Genomic DNA, 22,502 nt, shown 5'->3' with positions numbered 1-22,502 from the left:
GGCCCTCTGTATTCAGTGAATACCTGTATACATCATAATGAGACACCTTGGAATTAATCATGTCGCCGAATAAAAGTTAATGTACTCCTTTTATTTTTTATTGCATCGTAAAAGTTTGAAGATCTTCATTACTGCCAGTGAATGGGTACAACAGCCGAGAATGAAAAATTTTGTTGCTAGTGCAGTAAGGTCAATAATGAGCACACTGCGTTTAACACAACAGAGAAGCTCAAGAGTATTTTACACCAATTAACTCTGATGTCCACATTTATTCACTCCAGGCTATAAAGTTACTTGAGCATCATTTGAACATGCTGATCCTTGCCAACAGTGCTGCCAAGCACAAAGCCAGACTTCTGCTGCCAAAAACAGCGTTCTCAAGGCAATCCGTTATTCATTGCTCTGGGAAACGTGCCTGTCTGTGGCAGTAAAAGTTTCTTAAAATTTTACAAGAAGTGGATACATCATTTCAAAATATGACAGTGTGTTCCTGATGCTTAGTTAAACATATAAGCTATATTTCAATAAAGTATAAGGTGTTTGGGGGTAACATTTCTTAAAGTCAAATAAGCTCCATCACTAAGTTCTACTACAGAAAATACTAATGGTGAATGAGGATATGAGTACATATTTATTTTCATCAATATATTGTGTATTAATTACCTGCAGCGACTGCTTGCTAGTCTACACATCACAGGCGATCGCAGAACTGTGTGAAGTAACTCAGCCAGCCTCAACCAAGCAATAGAAATGATTAAAAACAGTCATGCACTGTGTGTCTATTATAAGAGATGTCACAGATTTTCTCATAGAAAATATTGAATAAAAAATTATATATTTTAAAAATATCTAGGTAAATTAATTAACTGGTATAACACCCTTAAACTGCCATTCAGCCTGTTTAGGGTAGTGAAATTCCAGTTTCAGGTCCTTGAAAGCAGGGGTAACAAAATCTGGCAAACATCCACATGTATATATGTAGTTATGTGAATGCCACGGATACTTTAATCAGTGTAGTGTATAGGCTGCTTGGTTTTTCTTATTTATTGTTATTCAACTTTGATTTTAAGCATTATGATATGTTTTTTTTAAACCATTAGCTTTGGCTATATACACATCTGTTCATGCAGCTTAGTGTTATAGTTCTGTGCTTGTCCCTTTTAAATAAAGTAAGAAATTGAAATAAATTACTTCCTGTGCTGCATTGTGCATCAATGCACACAAACAAATGCACAAAGATGCCAAATGACAAAACATATTTCACATTTGATTATTTACCATACATCCAATATATGAAAATATACATGAAAATACATTTTTCATTGATCATAACAACACACGTATAAATATTTGATCTAACTAAAGTGATGTAAATATTTCCTAATGGTTTCTTAAATATTTTGTCTTCAACAATGTACCAGAGAAGTAATAGTGTGTAATGTCTGTGTGTGTGTGTGTTTTTGCAGTTGGTTGCCAACACAGTACTGTTCACCAGTGTCAACCTGTCAGGGCTGTTTGTACGCATCCTAACAGAACGAGCCCAGAGGAAGGCCTTCCTGCAGGCTCGCAACTGCATCGAAGAAAGACTCCGCATGGAGGATGAGAACGAAAAACAGGTATAGGCACCTTTTTTGCTGCACAAACTATGTGTAAAATTGGATGTCTACCCCCACCGCCCCATGCCTCAAGTCATTTCGCCACATTATTCATTTCTGTTAGATTTCATGCCTTTTTGTCTAGCACATTTCTTATCACCGCCAACACTTTGCCCTATGATAACTTTGCCGCTTTCGACTGTATAAATGACTTACTTTATCTTTTTTTCCCCTCTCTTGCTCTGTTTCTCACACACAAATGCACACACACACACACATATTCTCAGGAGCGCCTGCTAATGAGTCTGTTGCCCAGGAATGTAGCTATGGAGATGAAGGAGGATTTCCTGAAGCCCCCAGAAAGGATCTTTCACAAAATCTATATCCAGCGTCATGACAATGTCAGGTAGGACCCTATCATCAAGGCAACACAGCTGCGAACCTTTCCTAGAGACATTTGTGAATTAAATAAAGCCTTTCCATTTTAACACAGTTATTTAGAGATTAGTATACTCACGAGAGATTCAATGCTAAGAAAAACTAAATAACTTGACCAAAAATGCCAAGAGGTACAATGAGGGCTATAGAATGTTGTGGTGGTGTTTATGTTTACACTGCAGCCTCACTTGTATTTTTTTAATTGTCCAGGTAACACTGATGACCTGGAAAAAGATTATGTTGCACTTTCTACTTAAAGTTTCGTGCAAAAAGTTCCAAGTACTTATTCAAACAGTTCTGTTTGTGGTATTCGTTATATTACTGCATTTTTATATATGGCTGATGTGTTCACATCACTAAGGAGCATTTTAGTGTTCTAGTCTGTTGCTTCTTTCACTGCTTCATATGCTGGATAACTGAAGTAACTAATTATATTTTAATGCAGAAATCTATAAAGTAGCTATAACTGCTTCTAAATGTAATTATTTGCTTTGAAGTATGAAATTAATTTACATTTTATTTACATACATTTTCTTTTAAATAATCTGATTATTTTGTTAAGCGCAGTGCTTGGATATTATTTATTATATATAACTTCTGCACTTTTCTTCCTCACTCTGTAGTTAGTTATGTCTGACCTTTAACCTTTGATTAGAAATGACTAAACATATGTATGTTTGAGAGTATGATTTTCACTGCTTCATTCTGTGGGGAAAAAAAACAAAAACTTGATGTTCTGCATTCTCATTTTCATTACCCATTTTGGTATGCCTCGGTAACTGTATTGCTACCTTTCCCATTTCATGCTCTAGCATTTCCTTGTTACCGTTTCTTATCTTTTTCACTTCCTCCTTTCCTCTGTGTTCTCAGAGCAGCAGGGAGGCTTGAGGAGGAGAGTTTGCTTAGCCTTAGGATTAAGTTGCTACAGGGGATTAAATGCAATGGAGACCAAATTCTTGTTGCATAACACTTTGCCAGTGTGTGTGTGTGTGTGTGTGTGCTTTTGTGTGCGCATGCTGGTTAAATATGGACAGATCTCAGTGGAGCTCTGCTGATTGCTTTTGTGCCTTGAACTTCTTCAGATAGCTCCACCCTTTGAGAATGATCTGGACTGGATGCAGGCATGATTTATGTGATTTGGAGGGCTGTAATTAGAAACTAAACTGTGTGCAGCACAGTTTATGCAGTTTTATTTATTATGTTTTGAGACTGTGGCTAGTGTCTTATTAAAACTAAGCCAGAGGGATATTGTAGTAATAGTCTTCAGCCAACCTGTGACCCTGAATTGATAAGCTGTTAAAAAATGGATGGATGGATGGATGGATGGATATTGTAGTTATCAGCCACTAAAAAAGAATATATTTAAGTGTTATTTAACACAATACAGGTTGTATTATAGAACCATACAGGTATACATTTGCAGTAAGTACATCATACACAAACAGAATATTAACTTACATAAACTTACAGTAATTCACATTTTTTTTTCAAGGTCAGTGATTCTTCAAGTCATTTTTAATAAATTACCCTTTTTATTTTTATTTAGTGATAAATTATGAGCAGACATTAATACTGCCTACCTCTTGATCAAAGAGCCATCAGATTTATTAGGATTTAGCACTTAATTAAATATTTCTACCACTCTTTGTTTCCATAGAGTTGATTATATTTTCCTTTATCCTCCTGTGTATGGAGGATCAAAAGTGTCAAAATGAAACAAACAAACATATCTTTGGATAGTTTATCAAATGTGTCATGAATCAAAGTTATAAACAGGTACTTTATTAACACACAGTTAATTAAATATATCATTAATTAATGAAAACATAAATTCATCATAATTTAGAACATATTTATTCATTTCACCATTGAATTAATTATTATTTAATGGTTCCTGATCAACAGACCTTAACATCTGATTAGCTATCCTGCAAGTCAAGACAGATCGTTCCCAGATAAAGGATACATGCAGTATCACAGTCATTTGGTGGTGGTGTGGATTTAAGACAGCCAGGTATCCCAGAATGCTCATAAACCTAGAAATCACAGTGGTGGAGGAAAACACCCCAAACTGTAAGTAAAATATGAAATACTGTTTCTGTGTCCATCTACAAGAAAACAAAAGATAATTATATCTGAATTCATTTTTCATTCATTATTTGTCACTGAGAAGTGAGAGTTATGTATACATTGAGAGATCTGCCGAACAGTCTGTTGAATTATCAGTAATATTTAACGAACTAGCATACAGCTTTTACCAACCTTTCCCGAATCAGCCCATTGTTTAAAAAAAAATCACACAAATGGGCCTTTTATGAGCATTTATGAGCAAATGTATTTTAAAACAATACAGGTAATTAGGACTATTGTGCTATTTTTAGTGTAAATATTAATCGTAAGGGTAAAAAGACAGTAAAGTACACAGTGAAAACGAACTGTTGTTATCAAGTATACTGCTGTCTCACTGTAAGCTGTGCTTTTCCATCCAACCATCCCATCTAACCCTAAGTGTACTTGCCAAGCAAGTATGCAACTACAAACTCTGTATTTGGAACTAAGAAACACCCACTGAAAGAATCGACTACGGACCAAAGTAATGGTTCTAGCTATGGCAGGATTTGCCCCACACCCTGGCTTTGAGGTTGACAGATACAAAAAATACATGATGCACTGCACTGCAGGAACTATGAAATAATTAATTAAATACTGAAATGTTTAAATATGTTTAAAATGAAATTAATTGATAATCAAATGAATTAATGGTACATCGAATCAATTAATTATGTACATAATAGTAATAATAATTTATATATTTTCAATTGTAATTCTTGATTAATTTAATTCATGATTTAACAGTTTACTTATTTCTTTTATTTTGGCACTTTTAAGCTTCCAGATCCCCCCCCCCACACACACACACACACACACACACACACAAATACTGTTTATACAAAATCCTTATTAAGACAAATGTTCACCAGTATTGGATTCAGTTTGTAAAACAGATACAAAGTTGCTCATCTGACATTATAAATGACGATTCTTAGAAAAACAGCACGTGAGAAGAATCCAAGGAACATTGTCTTGCAATAAATGACTTTTCTGTAAGAGGACTTTTTAGGTCACCAATTAGAAGTTTTTGATGATGGGAAGTTTGAAGGTGCTCACTCACACTGAAGAAACTACAATTTATTATTGCAAAATTTGTTGTAAGCATATTTCCCACTCCTCTGGGTTCACCCCTTTATTGGTCCAGCATCAGCACATCCACTGCCCACATGCTGTATCTCCAGATGGACCCATCCAAATTTAAACCTTGAGTTTTCACGTGGCTAGTGGCTTCCGCTTTGTGATTAAATTGATATCACGTCATGCCATAAAGCAGTAATGGCTCCCACAGGGAGAAATAAGAGATTAGCATAATTAGGGCAATAATTCTCCTCAAATATGTGCCATTGGAGAGAAAATGATGAAAGAGTATGTGAGAAGGATTGGATTAGACAATATTGCATATAAAAGTTGCAGTTACCACAGGAGTAATTGTTTGTAAGTTGCTTATTTAGGTCAGTTTTAGCACTTTGCTGTGTAGATGTAGATCTAGAGTTTTTTTGAAGTCAGTCAATGTGATGTGGTTCTGTAGGTTTTGGCAAAAGAGAGTTATAGCTGTTGATGGACATTTAAAATCAGACAGATTTCAACCCAGGAGTAGCTAGCTAATTTAAAACTGAGTGTTCAAAATGTCAAAACTTAACAAATATTTGGCAACATGTAGTGGTCCAATAATTACAGAACATATGTATGTTGTGAATGTACAAATTCATACATTTTGTACACTGAAACTAAATGTATGTCATGTATTGTAGATATATTACAAAAAAGAGATCTAAATCAGGATGTCTTCTGATTAGAATTCCATAAATTGATCCCCAGCTCCTCCAATCTGCATGCAGAAGTACCCTTAGGCAAGATAGTGAATAAAAAAAAATGCTGCAGCTACATAGATAAAAAAAAAAAAAGTGATACATAAAAAGTGCACAGAATAAAAGGGAGGACTGTGTTAAGGCATCTTTGTGTATGTGAATGAATTTGGTTTGTTTTGCTTACTCAATAATACCAGCCCATTTACCACACTCTGTATATTTATATTTTTTCTTTTGATTGAGGTTGCTTGTCCATGCAGATGTACAAAGGTTACAAACATCAGTGTAATTATCCTAGTTAATACATAATTGGATTTACGTGCCTTTATGATGTGCTAGGTGGAACACGTTCCTCACATTTTTCTGAACTGAGTATGCAATTCCTCGTGCAAACAACATTTAGCTTATTCTAACTGCACCATCATATCTTTAACCACAATACACGTTAGCAAATATATTAGATATTAGCAAATATCTTTATATCAGTAATGTTGTATGGTTTTATATATGTATTGTTTGTGTTTTGTTGTGTATTGTTGCCTATAAAAAGGTCTAGCATTCTGATTTAAGCACTTTTCTGTTTTGTTTTTACAAGTAAGTGTACTGTGTCCTAAATGACCTGGACTTTGAACAGAACGCAGGAGTCATGCTCTGTGCATCAGTGCATGTGAGTGTTAAGATAATGGTGTGTGTGTGTGTGTGTATGTGTGTGTGTGTGTGTGTGTGTGTGTGTGTGTGGATGAAAGAAGGTAAAAAAAAATAAATAAATAAGTGACTGTAGTGAAGGATCACATGAGGTTATGAGTCATTAGGACTATGCAATCAATGGGATGCTTTGTGCACCACATCATGGCTGATTCATGCACAGACACTCATAGGAGCCACAGTAATAGATTCTTCATATTTCCTTTTTCAGGAAATATATGTGTGTGTTTTGAATATTAGTTACCATAACAGGGACCATCTAAATAAAAGGGGTATTGAAAGCAAGGAGACGTGTGCTCCGGGCAGACATCAGTGTTACTGGGTTTTGTTCAAAAATAGACATCAAATTATTAACATTTTTGTGTACTCAGCCTCTGCTTATAATACTCATTAGTGCATGTGTAAAGATGCTCGTAAATGAGTAATAATAGCGTGGTTTGCAGCCTCTCTGTCACTCAACTGTTCTGTTCCACTTGTGTTTGTGGTGTCGTTTAAATTGAAACATAATAGTGACTTAAAGGTTTAAAAAGCAGGTCACTGAATCAAGTGAGAATTCGAATCCTTGAATAAAGTGTTGATTTTCACTCAGCTGTTCTACATTTCACTCCTTTGAAGGCGCCAAAAATGAAAGGAATAAAGGTGAAAATTCTTGCAAACAACTTAACTTTTAAGTGTTATTCAAAACTACTTGCATGAAAAATTACAACTGTTTTGGCTTGGAACTGAGCTCAAGTATGAAACAAAATTAGCTGTGTTAGGTTGAGGAATTAAATAACTGGGCATGTGTTGTGTAGGCTGATCACTCTAAATCAATTTGGTTCTTATCCACCTTTTTCTTCAGTTGTTCTGTAATTCACTGCAAAAATTCCTCTGCTGGAAACACCTCTCCGTTCATCAAAATGTGGCCTATAACTTCACCAATCCCTTGACCACTCGTTCTAACTTACCTTTAAGCTACCTTTGACTCTGTCCTTTCTCATATGTGGCACACAGCAGGAAATAGTCTGCATCACATACACAGATTACAGAAACTATTCAGTGGTTTCAGTGGGTGTGCTCTTGCTAGAGGTGAATGCATAGTTATGTTATACATCATGTTATGTTAGTTTTGTTTAATCACGTCAGAGCAGTTCAGCATAGAAGAATTCTGTGATTCAGTGCATATATATATATGTCTGTTGAAACCACAGCTATCGCCATATATATATTTATATAAATATATATATATATATATATATATATATTTATATATATGTCCCAAGGTCAAAATGGGAGATGCCCCCAAGGGTGATGGAGAATGACCGAGCTAAGATCCTGTGGGACTTCCAGATGCAGACGGACAAAATGGTGGTGGCTAACCAACCGGACATAGTGGTGGTAGACAAACAGAAGAAGACGGCTGTAGTGATCGATGTAGCGGTTCCGAATGACAGCAACATCAGGAAGAAGGAACCCGAGAAGCTGGAGAAATACCAAGGGCTCAGAGAAGAGCTCGAGAGGATGTGGAGGGTGAAGGTAACGGTGGTCCCCGTGGTAATCGGAGCACTAGGTGCGGTGACTCCCAAGCTAGGCGAGTGGCTCCAGCAGATCCCGGGAACAACATCGGAGATCTCTGTCCAGAAGAGGGCAGTCGTGGGAACAGCTAAGATACTGCGCAGGACCCTCAAGCTCCCAGGCCTCTGGTAGAGGACCTGAGCTTGAAGGATAAACCGCCCGCAGGGGCGCGCTGGGTGTTTTTTACATATATATCTATGTATATATATATAGATATATAGATATATATTGTCATGGTTGATACATGAAAATTGAAAAAGTAACGGAAAGATGGGAGAAACACCCTTCATTTTGTTATGAGTGTTGACATTGCATAGTTTGTCCACTAGAGGGCTTTCTGCAAATTACCTGTTGGCAATGTATGTATTTGTAAATTCACAAACACAACAATCAGCTAGTCATTTGCCTTTATTAGGCAAATATGATAATAAAAACATGTTTTATATCCAAATTTGCACCAATACACTGGACTGGGAAATGAAGTAAGCATAGTTTTAAACTGCTAAAACTTTTTTTTCTGTTCAAAAATGTTAGTAAATGACAAGAAAAATTAATAATAATGTCTTTTACTATTTTGTTCTGCTTTTTTGTAAAACAGTAAAACTGAAAATTCATGGATCATAACAATCATTGTATTTTAGCATTATCATCTACTGTAACCAGTAGCTATTTATTCTTAGTAATGTGATTACAAATCTAGATTAAATGTAACTGATACTCAAACCTGCCCTTTGCTCAGTTTAGTTCTCTTTAGAGTTTTAGTAAATTCAAGTTGAAGTGTTTACACTAACATGATATTTAACATTGCAAGTATTTGTCAGCCCCAGATGGTTGCCAATTAAAACAGTAACACAAACTGAGTCCGCTGCCCCTCATTATGGTGACATCTGTGAGACAGCAAGATGACATTTAGCAGCTCTCTCTCTCAGAGATCCAGCACTCTGTCACTTTGTGAAAACTCAAGCCCACATGAAAGCAACAGTCTGCCATCAGTATGAGATGCAGACATGCTGGTAGTTCGGGACAGTTAGTATTTGATGACTGATCGAGTTCACACTCTTCACTGCCACATAGAACTCACTCCGAACACTTTTCATCACAGAGTTCTTTGGGGTATCTGGTCAAGCTGTATTAAAATATTAATGTGCACAACAGGATGTTAAACTCTTCACACTTTTGGAAAACAAAAATATAATCTGAAATAATTCTATGTCAGTTCTCTGACAGTGGACGTTTTGCCTATACACACAGTATGGACCTACCATTTGAACTACTATAGTGTTAATACAGAATATTTTGCGTTTTTTCTTTTTTAACCAAAGGGGCAGCGCGGCTGGTTTTAACCTGAGCCATCCATCTAAGCCATCAGGCTACTAAGCTTGTATCTCACTAACAAAGTCAAAACAAGTAGGCTATGCTAACTACCTTACACTATGGAAATAAGTGCTATCTTTCATGACTCCTCTCACATTTTACCTGTTCAGTGTTATTATTGTCCAGGATTAGATAAAGACTGGGCCAGCTAAGTAAAGTAAGCCGTCTCTCTTTTCTGGCTCCAGTTGTGGTGCCAAAAATCAGGATTAGACTGCTCGATGATTAAAATCACAACACAGGTGGAATTATAGTTGTGGTTAAGACGCAAACCACGCAAAGGGCAGAAAAAGCAGCGACCGACATTATTAGTCTCACCCTAGCTCATTAGTTCTCAAACTATATCTGGCATGCATTACTTCAAATGCCCCCAAAAAATTTCACCCCCACCAAGCAAGTTATTTTTTAATAAATCGGCAAACAATAGAAAAGAGTTTAGAATAGAGTTTTTTTGTGAAATAAAAATATAATAGCATAAAAAAAAAACTCTGGGCATCTAATCCACTGGCACTATAACTCACTAGGTGACCTCTATGACACTCTATTATGTGGTCTGGCCAGTCATGGGGTGAGAGGCAGGAAATGCCTTGGACAGGTGGACAACACAGAGAGACAGACAGCCATTAAAGATCCAATTCACACTCGACAGAATCACGGGGAGAACAAACAAACTGCACACAGAAAGGCCTCACCCTAATAACATAATATTAATATAATAATTTGTATTTGATTTCTTTGGAAAACTGTTTAAAACTGATTCACATTTTGAATAAAATCCACACATTAAAAACACCCAAATGTGTTTTCAGCATACATTTAAAATGAGCCACTGAATCAGCTGACCTCAGGAAGGTTATTCCAATTCACTGACAATGCCAGGAGAGCAAGTGAAACTTAGATGGCTTATTTTGGGTAAAACAAATGCCAGACATGTCAGTTCAGGCACTTTCAGTCCTATATGGAGCCTGTCAAAAGGGAATACCAGTACTCTTGATGGCTGCATTATATCCTAGAATGTCTCCTCTGTGATCCTCGTGCGAATGCTCTTGCTTCTATTTTGAGTGGCTCTGCTTGACTGCGCTGCCAGTCAGTTAGAGAATGGGGCAGGCTCTCTCTCTCTATTTATCTATCTATGTATCTATCTATCTCTATATATCTATCTAGACCTAATTAATTTAAATGTTGCTTGCATCATTCTAAAGCAATACTCAAACTGATTTTAAAAAGTCATTTTAAGCACATTTCATGGAGCTAATCTGATCAGGCAATTATTCTTGTTTCATTGATGCAGTTTGCTGTGATTAATTTCCTACATTGACTCAGATTGTTCTTTCCTTTGTCTTTTACAGCATCCTGTTTGCAGATATTGTTGGCTTCACCAGCCTGGCCTCTCAGTGTACAGCCCAGGAACTGGTTAAACTATTAAATGAACTGTTTGGAAAATTTGATGAGCTTGCCACGGTGAGTCAGTCTCCCTTCCTTGAAGACATATCCCTCACTTGCAGCCACTGTTGACATTGTTACAAATTGGCTTTTTCTCTGTGTGCACACTTTCGCCACACTACGACACAACTATAGTGTATTGTTGTGAGCATGTGGGGTTTTTGTGCGTATGTGTGTGTGTGTGTGTGTACTGCTTTGGCCACAAGCTGTTGGCACATTCCACTAGCTTAGCATGATGTCACTATGAATATTGGAAGCCCATATGATGCTTAATATGATTATCCAGTGCTTCATTTTGAGGAAGAGTTGACAGACCTCTTTAATCTGAGCCAGATTTACCCAGGGCTAAATCTTGCATCCTCTCTGGTTGTTTGAATGAACGAAATGAATGAATTTAAGAGCAAAGTTGTACTGGTCACAGTCGCTCTTGGTTTGCATGTGAAAAAGGTTTCAGCCTACCCATCTGTCAATATTTCACTCTTTTTGATTTTGGTGCTGAAAATCCGCTCGGCTTTTGTCATTAAGTTTTACTGCCACAGTTAATCTATTTGCTTTCCTATTTGACACCATCAGCACAAAATCTTTTAATCAAAACACTATGCATACTCTGAACACATGCTTCCAAAAAGGTATGATATCGCCCCATCACCTGTCATGTAAATTTGGTTAAAAAATGCTGGATGTTTGGTGAGGAGGTTGAGCCCCTGCAGATCACCCTGCCACAACCTTAGTAACATGTAATCTGGCCTCTGTTACTTACACTAGCCACATACCCTTGTCAAATCCATTAATCCACAGGATTACAACCAACCCCTTTTTTGCTTTCATAGAAGGTTTTACTTGGCTGTGTTGAGAGCTTGTATTTTTAACTTGTTTGTTTACAGATTTAAATTTAGAACTGCCTAAAAAGAGAGCTCCATGCATTTGACTTATTGTCAAATAAATGTCATCGCCTTTCCAATGAATCTGTGTTCTGTTAGTTTCCCTTATTATTGTTGGTTTGAATTTCTGTTTTCATCCCGTGGAAAGTTGCTGTTACTCTGCTATTTTATTAACAAAGTGATTCCGTGTTCTAAAACATACCAACTTGAAACGACGTGGCAGATACATTTTCATCACCCGCAGATTTTTGGCTAGAAGTTATTTCTACATTCTATATCTAGAATATTCCAGTTTTATTGCTGTTGTGATTTTTGCTGTCTCACTCATTTACTTACAAATAACATGAATGGGCTGATCATCTTTTGGCCACTTCCTGGGAGCCTCATGTTACACCGAAAGGTTGTCCCCAGCCATGACGCTTGTCATCAAATGCCCTGACCCAAAACCTCGCTCGTACTGATCCACTTTGGCAGGAAGTGGCAAAGCCAGTGACTCATAGTTGTGGTCACTGTGGGCACGCAGACTCCTCTTGCTCCATACGAAGAGCGGGCGATGCCACATGGCCACCAGGCATCATCTCATAATACCATTCCAGCACCATCCCCACACCACCTGTCCACGCTTTGGACTTGTCAAGCTGCACGGGAAGTGGGCCAGGAACACAGTGTTCTCCTAAAGTGCTGTTGATGTAGCAGACCAAGTCTTCTCTCTTCTCTCAAAAATTCTCAACACAAACGGAAATAAGGCATCAAATCTGAAGCACGCTTTATGAGAATGCCTATACTAACTGTAGTTTCATCTCCTTTTAACCAGAGGGAGCTTGGGAGTCTGAATTTTTATACCACATAAGCATTAGAGTGAAAGAAATACAATAAAATTTCAGCATGTCAGATTTTTCACCACTTTTCAACTATGTCTTAAGATTATTTAGCACTAACATATACAGAAGTAATGGGATATCTCTGCTAGAAAGAGAGTGCAATTAAAAACGATAGCGGTGAGAATTATTACATATTTTCTCATAAAACGTGATAGGGAGCGGCATGCCTGTTTGGTGCTTTAAAGTTAAAGCTACACACTTGCATCAACATGAAAAAAAAATTACATTAAAAAAATTACGATATACATCGATTTGCTTCCACTTGTCTAATTCAGGGCAGTGGTCTGGCTGGAGGCCATCCCACCTGTCGCAGGTTGATGGGTGGGGTACACACAGGACTGGTCACCGTTCTGTTGAAGGGGTAGTGCATAGAAATACACAACCATTCAAGATTCACTTCACACTTAGGTCCAATTTAGATTTACCAACATGTTTTTAGATTGTGGGCAGAAGTCGTAGTCCCTGGAGAGAACCCACACAGACATGGGGAAGAACATGCACAACGAGAGCCCCTGACCAGCTGCTCGATGATGAATTAAATGTCAAAATTGATCATTTAATTTTTTTTAAACAACTGGAATGACAAAAAAAAGTCTGACTGTGAAAGTGGTTGCATTCATTGGATTACGAGCTGTCAATCACAAGTCACTAGCTAGCGAGCACACCGCAGGAAATCCTCCATTTTAAAACACAGTATGGTCAGTATTTACAAAATAAACTTTTGTTTTTATTCAGTATTACCTAAAAAGACTGACGGAGCCCATTAACTCATCAGGAAAGTGTTTACAGAGGTTAAGACAGAAACCTATAGCCTTCTATAGAACCAGAAGTCTGTTGAAACCACAGCTATCGCCACCTGGTGGTCCAATAGAATACAGGTTTAAGGCACAGGTCGGCCACAGTGGCTTTCATTTTTCTTGATGCTTGCTTCTTGCTGGATAAAGGGTGATGAGAACAGTGAGGCTGAACAAAAACATAAAGGAGAAAATCAGAATGTGTGGCCTAATAATGCCAAGACACCGGTGACAGTTTTCTCTGAGTCTACAAGCAACACCTATAACTGTGACAGCGGTCTGGGTCCCTTCATACTGTACCAAGGGCCGCATGTAAATAAGCACTGGCCAGATGGTAAGAAAGTACAGTACATGTGTTGTCGCACAAGCTAATAGTAGTAATAAATAAATAATTTTTTTTTAAAGCTTCGGGTCCTGGATCAGGTCCAGATTTTAATCTTAAATTTGACGGTTGGACTGGAGCAGCTGAAGTTACAGGTCAAGGTCAGGTTTTGGTCTCAGCTGTAGTCTTGTGCAGAATTCTGTAACCTGATTATTTTATGACGCTACCAGATATTTGCCTCTTAGTGTGGCCAGTGCCACTCCTGCCGATCGCTAAAGAAATCAAATTAATTCAAAAGAAAAAAGAAGGCGAGCTCATCTGTTGCAGTACGCGTGCTGATAACACTTCATCAGATCTTTAAAGGTGTGATTCTTCACTGGGTTGACAGGAGCATAACATATATTTTATGCTCCTGTCCCCTATTTTTTTAAGAGACAAAAAAAGCCTGTGTTTCTTGCGCTGTGTCGTATTAAGTTGGTGTGTGTGTTGGAGGGTGTAGGGGGGTAGCTTGAAAATTGAAGTTTACAGGAAACCCACTCACACTGATCAGTATTTGCTGTTTGATTCCCACCACCCACATGAGCACAAGCTGGGAGTAATTATAACTCTTCACCACCAGGCTGACTACCACTGAGACCAAAGACAAGGAGCGCATCTCAGGAAGGCTTTGAAACCTTATCGCTACTCAGACTTGGTGTTTGCTGAAGCTGTGAAAATACAACACACGATTGACACCCAGATTATTATTCCATACATAGCTAAAGTGATCAGATTTACTGTACTGTAGAAGTCATCTAAACTTAGCTAGATTTTTACAAATAATATAGAAAAAATATATATAGAGAGAGAAAGGTTGACATTTGCAGTGGTTGTTTTTTAAGGACATGAAGAGATGAGGGACATTTATTTCCAAGACAAGAATGTCATTTGGCACACCAAATGGTCTTCTTGAGCCCCCCTCTCACTCTGTAAACACTTCCTCTCCCTGGCTGAGTTTCCAGCAATCTGTCCAGCACCCAAAACAACAGTTTCAACTGTGAGAGGAACTGAGATTAATTTATGGTTGTTATGGGTGCAATATAACATTAATAGCTCTGTACTGGTTGAGCTTTTGTGCCTGTATGCGTGCGTGTGTCGTGGCTGTTTCTGCGACAAAGTTTCACAAAGCTTTTCATTCTTGTCTCCCTTTTCTCTCCTCTTGCAACACCTCCCTGCATCACAGCTTTCAGACTCCTCCGCTCCTTGTTTCTCAGCTTTTTGATTGACATGCAGCAGCCTACTTCTCTCAACTCTGTCTTTTATGCCCCGTGGTTCTCCGCACTCTCTTCCTCTTTCATGTTTCCATTTTTAGGATGGCTCAGTGATGTATCTATCTTCTGTCTCTTACTTCCTTGACAAGTTATAGGTTCCTTTTCATTCACTCATACATGACTGTTAGAGCTTATAAAATAACCCTTTTCTGCATGTGCAGGTCATGAATGTGTAAGATTTGAATGATTGATTATTATTTCAAGAGGATAGCAGTTCACCTATCTGACAAACAAATGGCTGAACGATTATTTCCTAGTTGAGTTGTAATAGAATATCTGCAACTGGCTGAAGTGACTGAGTGATGACTCACCTAAGTATGCGTAACCTAAGATCCAACAATAACATACCTCAAAACCTGTTATTTTCTGAAAAAAAAAAATAACTTTAGAAAGGCTGTCTGTACGCCAGTTAGTATGAGCCAAATACAACTGAATAAAATATTAGCCAAAAACTGGATTATTCTTAAATGGAGCACAGGAACTTGTCACTGCCCACATGATGACAGCTGCCTGCCAGAACGGAAAATCTGGGTGTAGACGCAATTAAATAACACTGTTTGGGTTTGTCCCATGAGCAGATGCAAGGATTGCTGTCGAGTCCTGCTGCTTCCCTCAGACTCCTGTGCGCTAAACCCAAACCAAACAAACCAGCATGGGCTCTTGACGTAGGAGAAAGTGGGAAAAAGTGTTTCTGTTTCAAGAAAAAAAAATCACGATGAAGGTTTCTAATGCAGTTTCAACAAAAGCTAAACTTGCATAAAACCTGAAACACAGCATGGTGTAGATTTAACAGGAGGGTCAAAATGTAGCAGGATGAAACTGAGATTTTGTGAGGTTTTATGATTTTTCTCACACTGTCTATAATAAATCTTTCTGTTGTCTCATTATCTCTGGTTTTAAACAAAGCAATACCACTTATAGAAATGTTTTTCTACTCTCCAGGCCCACACGCGGATAATCCCACATTATCATCAGGGTTCTTTATCAGATTTGACAAAGCTCCCTCGAGAGCCACAAAATCATTCTGAAACTGTTGCAACCTCTTATATATGAAATCCGTGCATTACATTATCTATATGTTTTTTTTAAAAACTTCTCAGCAGTTGGTCAAAATACAAAAAAGCTTAGCATTGTTATTATAGTTTAATAGTTATATATATGATTAGGATTACTCTATAATTGTTTTGTTTTAGTTCCTTGTAGAACTTCAGTTCTAGTTCAAGTTCACTGCCTGGGTGTGACAAAATGTTATATAACCTCCTTTTCAGTATCTCAGTAATGTATTTTTTGCTGTTAATCCACTTCATTATTTTAAATTTCTTAATGCAATAATTTCTAAGCTAGTCGGCTCGTATTGTACTAGTTTACACATTTGCTTAACAAGCAAAATATCCCTGGTTCAGTGCCAGGAGGAGACACGAATCTGTCGGGGTCGGATCAGGGAGGTTATTTAGTGTGAAAAAACAAGCCAGCCAAATCAAACATGCCAAGCTGCCTGCTGTGGTGACCTCTTCCCTTGAATAAGGGAGCAACTGAAAGTAGCTCTCTTGCTATCATTTTGACCTAAGGCCAGACAGAAAGCAAAAAGAAGCGAATGAATTAGGTAGGTCAAATAAAAGGAGGCTGTTTGCTACAAAATAAATGTAGTATCCTGTGAGCTGGATTTAAATTTAGTCCCATATATAATGGCTCTTACATTTGTTGTAATGATACTTCAATGTTGTTTTCCTCAAAATAACTGATATCCTCTGAGACTGGTCTTAACGTTGGTCTTAAAATGCTGCAGGAGACTTAGTGTCCAAAACTACATTAACTGCAACTCAGATACATTTTCACCAGTTTCTTTATGTTAATTAAAGAAAAACGTGTGTCCTGTTTCCAATTCTGATCAAACATTCAAAAACACCAATGCCTTCTTTGAAAATAAACCAGTCCTGAAACGCCAAACAGTTGGTATTTGCCATATCTGCTAAATGCTTCACATCTACATTAATAGATTTCTTTCTTATGCCCACTCACGCCAGCCCACAAAGCTGAGTTGGGAGGAGGAAGTGTTGATATATTTTTCATTTGTTGTTGCACAGAAATTAAATTCAATCATTAAAAGAGCCAGTGGCTAAAAGGGAAACATCCACGCATATGAAGGAGATGGAAAAGTATTAACGGGGCAGGGGAAATATTGAGAGAACCTTCGTGGCACTCCTAAAGATTTTGCCAACCAGAGGTACCCCTGTAATAAATCACTCCCTGTATTGATGAAATGTTGACATGAAAAACTTTATAAGCCAAAAAAAAAAAAAGGAATATATGCAATGGCCTTATGTAAAATGCATAAAACTGTTTGACTACTTCTAATTAGATGCTGCAAAAACATTGCAACTACCAATATGATCAACTACGGAGCACATTCAGGAACACGTGTGGGGAGGGGCATTTGTCTTACGTCCTTTCAGCCCCCAAAAGTTGCAGGAATGGAATCTTTAGCTCATCAACACAGGAGTGATATTTGTCTTCGTACCAAAGGCAAAGAACTGTGTGTACTGCTCTTTAGGGACTTGTAGGAAATTAAGAGATGAGCTGGCTCATCTTTTTGCTTCATAATCATTTATTGAATGTTCCGCTTCCCTGTATTTGTGTCTCTCCTTCCCTTTGTCTGTGTAGACTGAAATGTGTGCTAATTTACATTCCTGCAAGCATACAGTATGGCTGTAATATCTGCTAATACTACCACACAATAGTTCTGATTGCAGTGCTCAGTATAAATCCTAATCACATTAAGACATGGCAAAAAAGGTTATCTCAAAACTGCTTTTCTTTCTTTGCAAATGGAAGTAAGTGTCAAAATCTACCTAATGTTCTGTTACTAGTTACACTGATGACCACCCAGATTGCCCACAATGCTTCAGTCATATGACACTGGTAATCCTGCTTGGGTCTGAATCAGCTCCTAAGCCCTCACACTGCAGATTAGCACAGGAAAAGTACAAAGTAGGAGACACTGTAAGCACCAGGGCTTTCCCCTGCTTCCTGTAGCTTCAGCTGTGTCTCACTATAGCCCCATCTGTTATTGCTCCACTTTGCCCAGAGTTAGGCTGAAGAGACCTCAGTGGCTCTGTTACAATATTTTTTTTTAAAGTTCTTAGTGAGAGTCTTTACAGTGCTGTGCAAAAGTCTTGAGTCACCTCCAATTTCTTATTTCTAATAGTTTCCTTCCAAGGCTGCTTTTGCTACTCATTTTCAGACCTGAACCTGAACATTTTCAGATGATTTTTATTTTTAAGCCACATTTCATTCACACACACAAACACAAAAGCTAACACATAAATGAACCAGTGTTGTGGCAAAACAAAGAAGACAGCTTGGCCACAAACCAGCTTTAAATCTTTAGGCACTCTGTTACTAGCAGCCTCTCGCAAAACGCATAATTTGTTCCCATTTCTTTAGTTGAATCTTTAAAAGGTGGTAAAGATAACAGAGGTTGACAGGCATCAAATAGTATTTTTTCACAGACAGGGTGATTTCCAAAGAGCTATCAATTGAAAGCTTGGCATAGCCCAGCATGTTGCGCTGTGTGTCTTAAAAAGATTTGGGGAAACTGAACAAGTTGAGGGCTACTATTTGCTGAATCCTAATCAGAAACGGTCTCAATTGAAACGTGGCTGTTTGAAGTCATCCTTAAGGACGGGAAACAAGGAGAAAAGGCATCCCAGCTCATACAAGAGCTGGACTGAAAATCAGTGGCAGCAAATCTTGGAGCGATTCATCCAAATTTGATATTTTTGGTTCAAGTTTTAGAAATATGTACAGAGGTCAGGAAAGCGGTACAGCAGTGAGTGTCTAGTACAATGCTATATTTATCATTTAAAAAGAATCTATAGTTAGAAATATAGAATTAGTCGCTGTAGAAGTGACTATGTTAGGACTCAAAAAAACACATTTTTTGTTGAAAGTTTAAAGAGTCCAGTAAAGGCTAGATCATGCTTCTTTCATAGTTGCTGTAGTAAATTCATGCTTCTTTTTAATCAACTATATCAAGTGTCAAGAGCAACCAAGGCAGCAAAGGTTTATTGCAGTGCAAAAAAAGAAACCAGGAAGGCAGATAAAAACAGACCAAATTTAGAAAGCTATACATGTTATGTAGCACAATAATATCATTTTATTTCCGTATCTAATTAAAATAGGCTATTTAAAATTTTAATCCTTGTACAAATTAGTTGGTATTCTTTTGATTTTTAGTTCTATATATGGGACTTTAATTTAAGAGAAAATGTCTTTCACGGAGCAAAACTGCCAAGAGCCGCTCAGCACACTGCTACTGCATAGCACTCGGCCCTTTGTAGGTTTGTGTCTAAGAATATATTTTGTACAAACAGCCGCCATGCCACTGAGTACTTAAAAAGCATGACCACAGCAGGTAAACTTGCACAAGACAAAGAGCAGCCGCTAACGAGCCCTGGCTATCTTGCTGAATTTCACATGGCTCCCATGTTAAAAATAGAGCATCCGTCTTGTCATGTGCCCACCGATGTGCATAATTATGAGTCTTTGTGCTCTTCACATGCATGGCCAGCAATCCCATTACCTCCATGGAAACAATGAAGGGTTATGAGAAGGCACCCACGGTAACCTGGTCTCCCTGGTAAAATGAATGCCTGTTGCTCATATCCTGTAATAATGGGTTATATTTGTAAGCTGTTTTTTTCCTGCCACTGCTCATTGTGTCTAAAGAGTGAGAGTGAGTAGAGAGTGACTCACCTTATTCCCTAAAATGAAACTGATCCTTTAATATATCACAGCATTGTGGGAGCCATTTTTAGTACGAGTCCATATTTTTAACACTTTTAATGAGATACCGATAAAGAAGCGCAAATATCTTTCTGTCTCAGTCTATTGATTTGTTTGGCCACAGAACTGTCTCGTATACACCGCACAGTCAGTCTCATCCTGTATTCACAATCAGCTTTTAGATTTTAATGTATGATTAGCACGACCATGTCACTTTCGTGGTAATTAGCTCTCTAATTTAAGTTGCAGGACCACGGCATAGGTGGTGCCGATACTGAATGAGCATCAGCAATTTCTCTCAATAGCAAATGCCATTTGCTTAACACAGAGGTTAAAATAGAGGGGAGAAAACTAAAAGCGGCTTAGCCAGCTAAGCATCTCAAAAAAGATATAGAGCCACCAAAACATCAACTTTTGTCTTGTGAAGTTCTGTTTTAAAGCCTCAACTTCACTACTTGGTTGTTTTTTGACCTTCTCATCATGCAGCGCACCTTTGAAATGGTCGAAGACACTTAAGAACAAGCTAGAGGCATTGCCGGCCGGAGCTAACGAGGGGTTTCTGTAATGAATAGTTTATTAAATAATGTGATATTAAACTGTAATGTGACTTAACATACTGAGTGATCATGTATTTTGACATAATTTAAACGTACTTAAATCTTATATTAACGATGTTACCATTGCAAGTCTGCAAGTCTGAAACCAACTGCATCATGAACCTAATCAATCTTGGAAACCGAGTAGCCTGAAGCTACACTTACAAATTAAACTGCTGGGTATGGATCACATTAATCAGTGTAAGGGAAAAATTATAATTGAATGACAGGATGTTTCAATCAAAGCATCCCTGCTCTTAGATGCCTCTCGTGTGACTTTGATTAAACTGGAGGAAAGTTGCTTTTTAAAGTGTTTTTTTTTGTCAACATGACTAATTAATATTTTTTTATATACTTTTAAAACTGCTGTAGCATCAGTTTGAATTTGTAAGTAAGGGTGATTTCTTTTATTAAAAATTCTCCTTAAATTGTCTTTGTGACTGACAGGAGAACCACTGTCGCAGGATTAAGATCCTGGGAGATTGTTACTACTGTGTGTCCGGACTGACACAACCCAAGACCGACCACGCCCACTGCTGTGTAGAAATGGGTCTCGATATGATTGACACCATAACGTGAGTCTCTTAAGCCTGTGGTTTACATGCGTGACCCGAGAGCACATTTACCCCTTCCAAACTGTGACACAAAAGTCTTCAAAAAAACATTCTCACCAGTGTTCAAAGTCAGGGGGAAAAAAAGCTTTAGGGGGGAAGTAATAGGCTATTTTTTTTTTTTAATTTAATTGGAAAGTCGCAGTTTTCTTTGTATAGTTTGGAAGTGAAAAAGGATGCAAAAGAAAGTTAGAGACTGAGAAGCTCCAGAAGATTACATCAGATGCTTTCATGATTTGACTGTAAGTCTGTTAATTAAGATGAAGATCAGATTTCTCCACCAACACTGATTAAATAAAAATGCCCAGCTTTTCAGTCTTTTTGTTCTCGGTCTATTTTGGTACGTTAGAGCAAAGCAGAGCATTTCTGAACAGCTTCTGGTCCTTGAAGACATCGTGACAGATTGTTATATCTATTTATAAAGGACATTTGTGGAAACAGATTCTTAATTTTGGATGTGTGTATCACCTGCATTTGACCTCAATTATTTGTGATCTTAATGTTAATGAGATCGTTTGCTGAATGAATGAAATCAGTGCCGGGTGTACATTTGAAACCATGAAAGAGTTGGCAAATTAGTTGATGTAAACTTCTTATTTAATTACTATATGTGTTCATATACAGTCATACATACATGTAATACATTGTTATTGTAACACTGTGTTTTCGTGTTGCTCTGCCAAATTATAGGCAGACTATTTGATTTAGACAGAATTGGATGTCTGGGAAAAATGTAGTTACATTATAGCTACACTGCCAATTACTTTAAAAGATGACAGTTAAAGTTTGATATTGAAATGGTCCAGATATCATTTAAAAGTATTCAGATTAAAATACACATTTTTTTAATCCAGTGGATTAGGTTATTAATTACTTTTTAAAGTAATCTGACCCAACTCTAGATATAGATAAAAATATATAGATATTGCCCTGCCATATTACCTCACTGAGACTCTCCATGTGTTTTGTCTGTACAGGTCAGTAGCAGAGGCCACAGAAGTCAACCTAAACATGCGCGTGGGCTTGCATACCGGTCGAGTGCTGTGTGGAGTGCTGGGTCTTAGGAAATGGCAGTATGATGTGTGGTCAAATGATGTGACCCTGGCCAATGTGATGGAAGCTGGAGGACTACCTGGGTCAGTACTCAGCATTTTAAAAGCATACAAGCCTGAACAGCTTCAGATTATTTGTCTCCGCTCTGTTGTGGTACCCTGGAAAAACATCTTGACACATTATGTGATTTCTAACTAATGAGGTGAGGTGTTAATATTTTTTGCTCTAGAATCAGTTTTGTTC

The 22,502-nt window shown here is 37.7% G+C and overlaps 1 protein-coding gene across 2 annotated transcripts in view; it reads left to right on the top strand.

Annotated features, from left to right (window-relative positions):
- The window catches only part of LOC100706434 (adenylate cyclase type 1), a 39,209-nt gene that overhangs the window by 5,924 nt on the left and 10,783 nt on the right, over positions 1-22,502 (top strand). For both annotated transcript variants that reach the window (XM_013270653.3, XM_005476363.3), the window contains exons 2-6: positions 1,467-1,616; positions 1,883-2,001; positions 10,933-11,044; positions 21,043-21,170; positions 22,184-22,342. In XM_013270653.3, the coding sequence (XP_013126107.1) occupies positions 1,467-1,616; positions 1,883-2,001; positions 10,933-11,044; positions 21,043-21,170; positions 22,184-22,342 (668 nt within the window). The remainder of the gene's footprint in view (positions 1-1,466; positions 1,617-1,882; positions 2,002-10,932; positions 11,045-21,042; positions 21,171-22,183; positions 22,343-22,502) is intronic.

Source organism: Oreochromis niloticus, linkage group LG18, assembly GCF_001858045.2.
Source record: "Oreochromis niloticus isolate F11D_XX linkage group LG18, O_niloticus_UMD_NMBU, whole genome shotgun sequence".
NCBI lineage: Eukaryota > Metazoa > Chordata > Actinopteri > Cichliformes > Cichlidae > Oreochromis > Oreochromis niloticus.
Note: the sequence above shows the minus strand (reverse complement) of the source record. Positions and strands in the feature narration are given on the sequence as shown.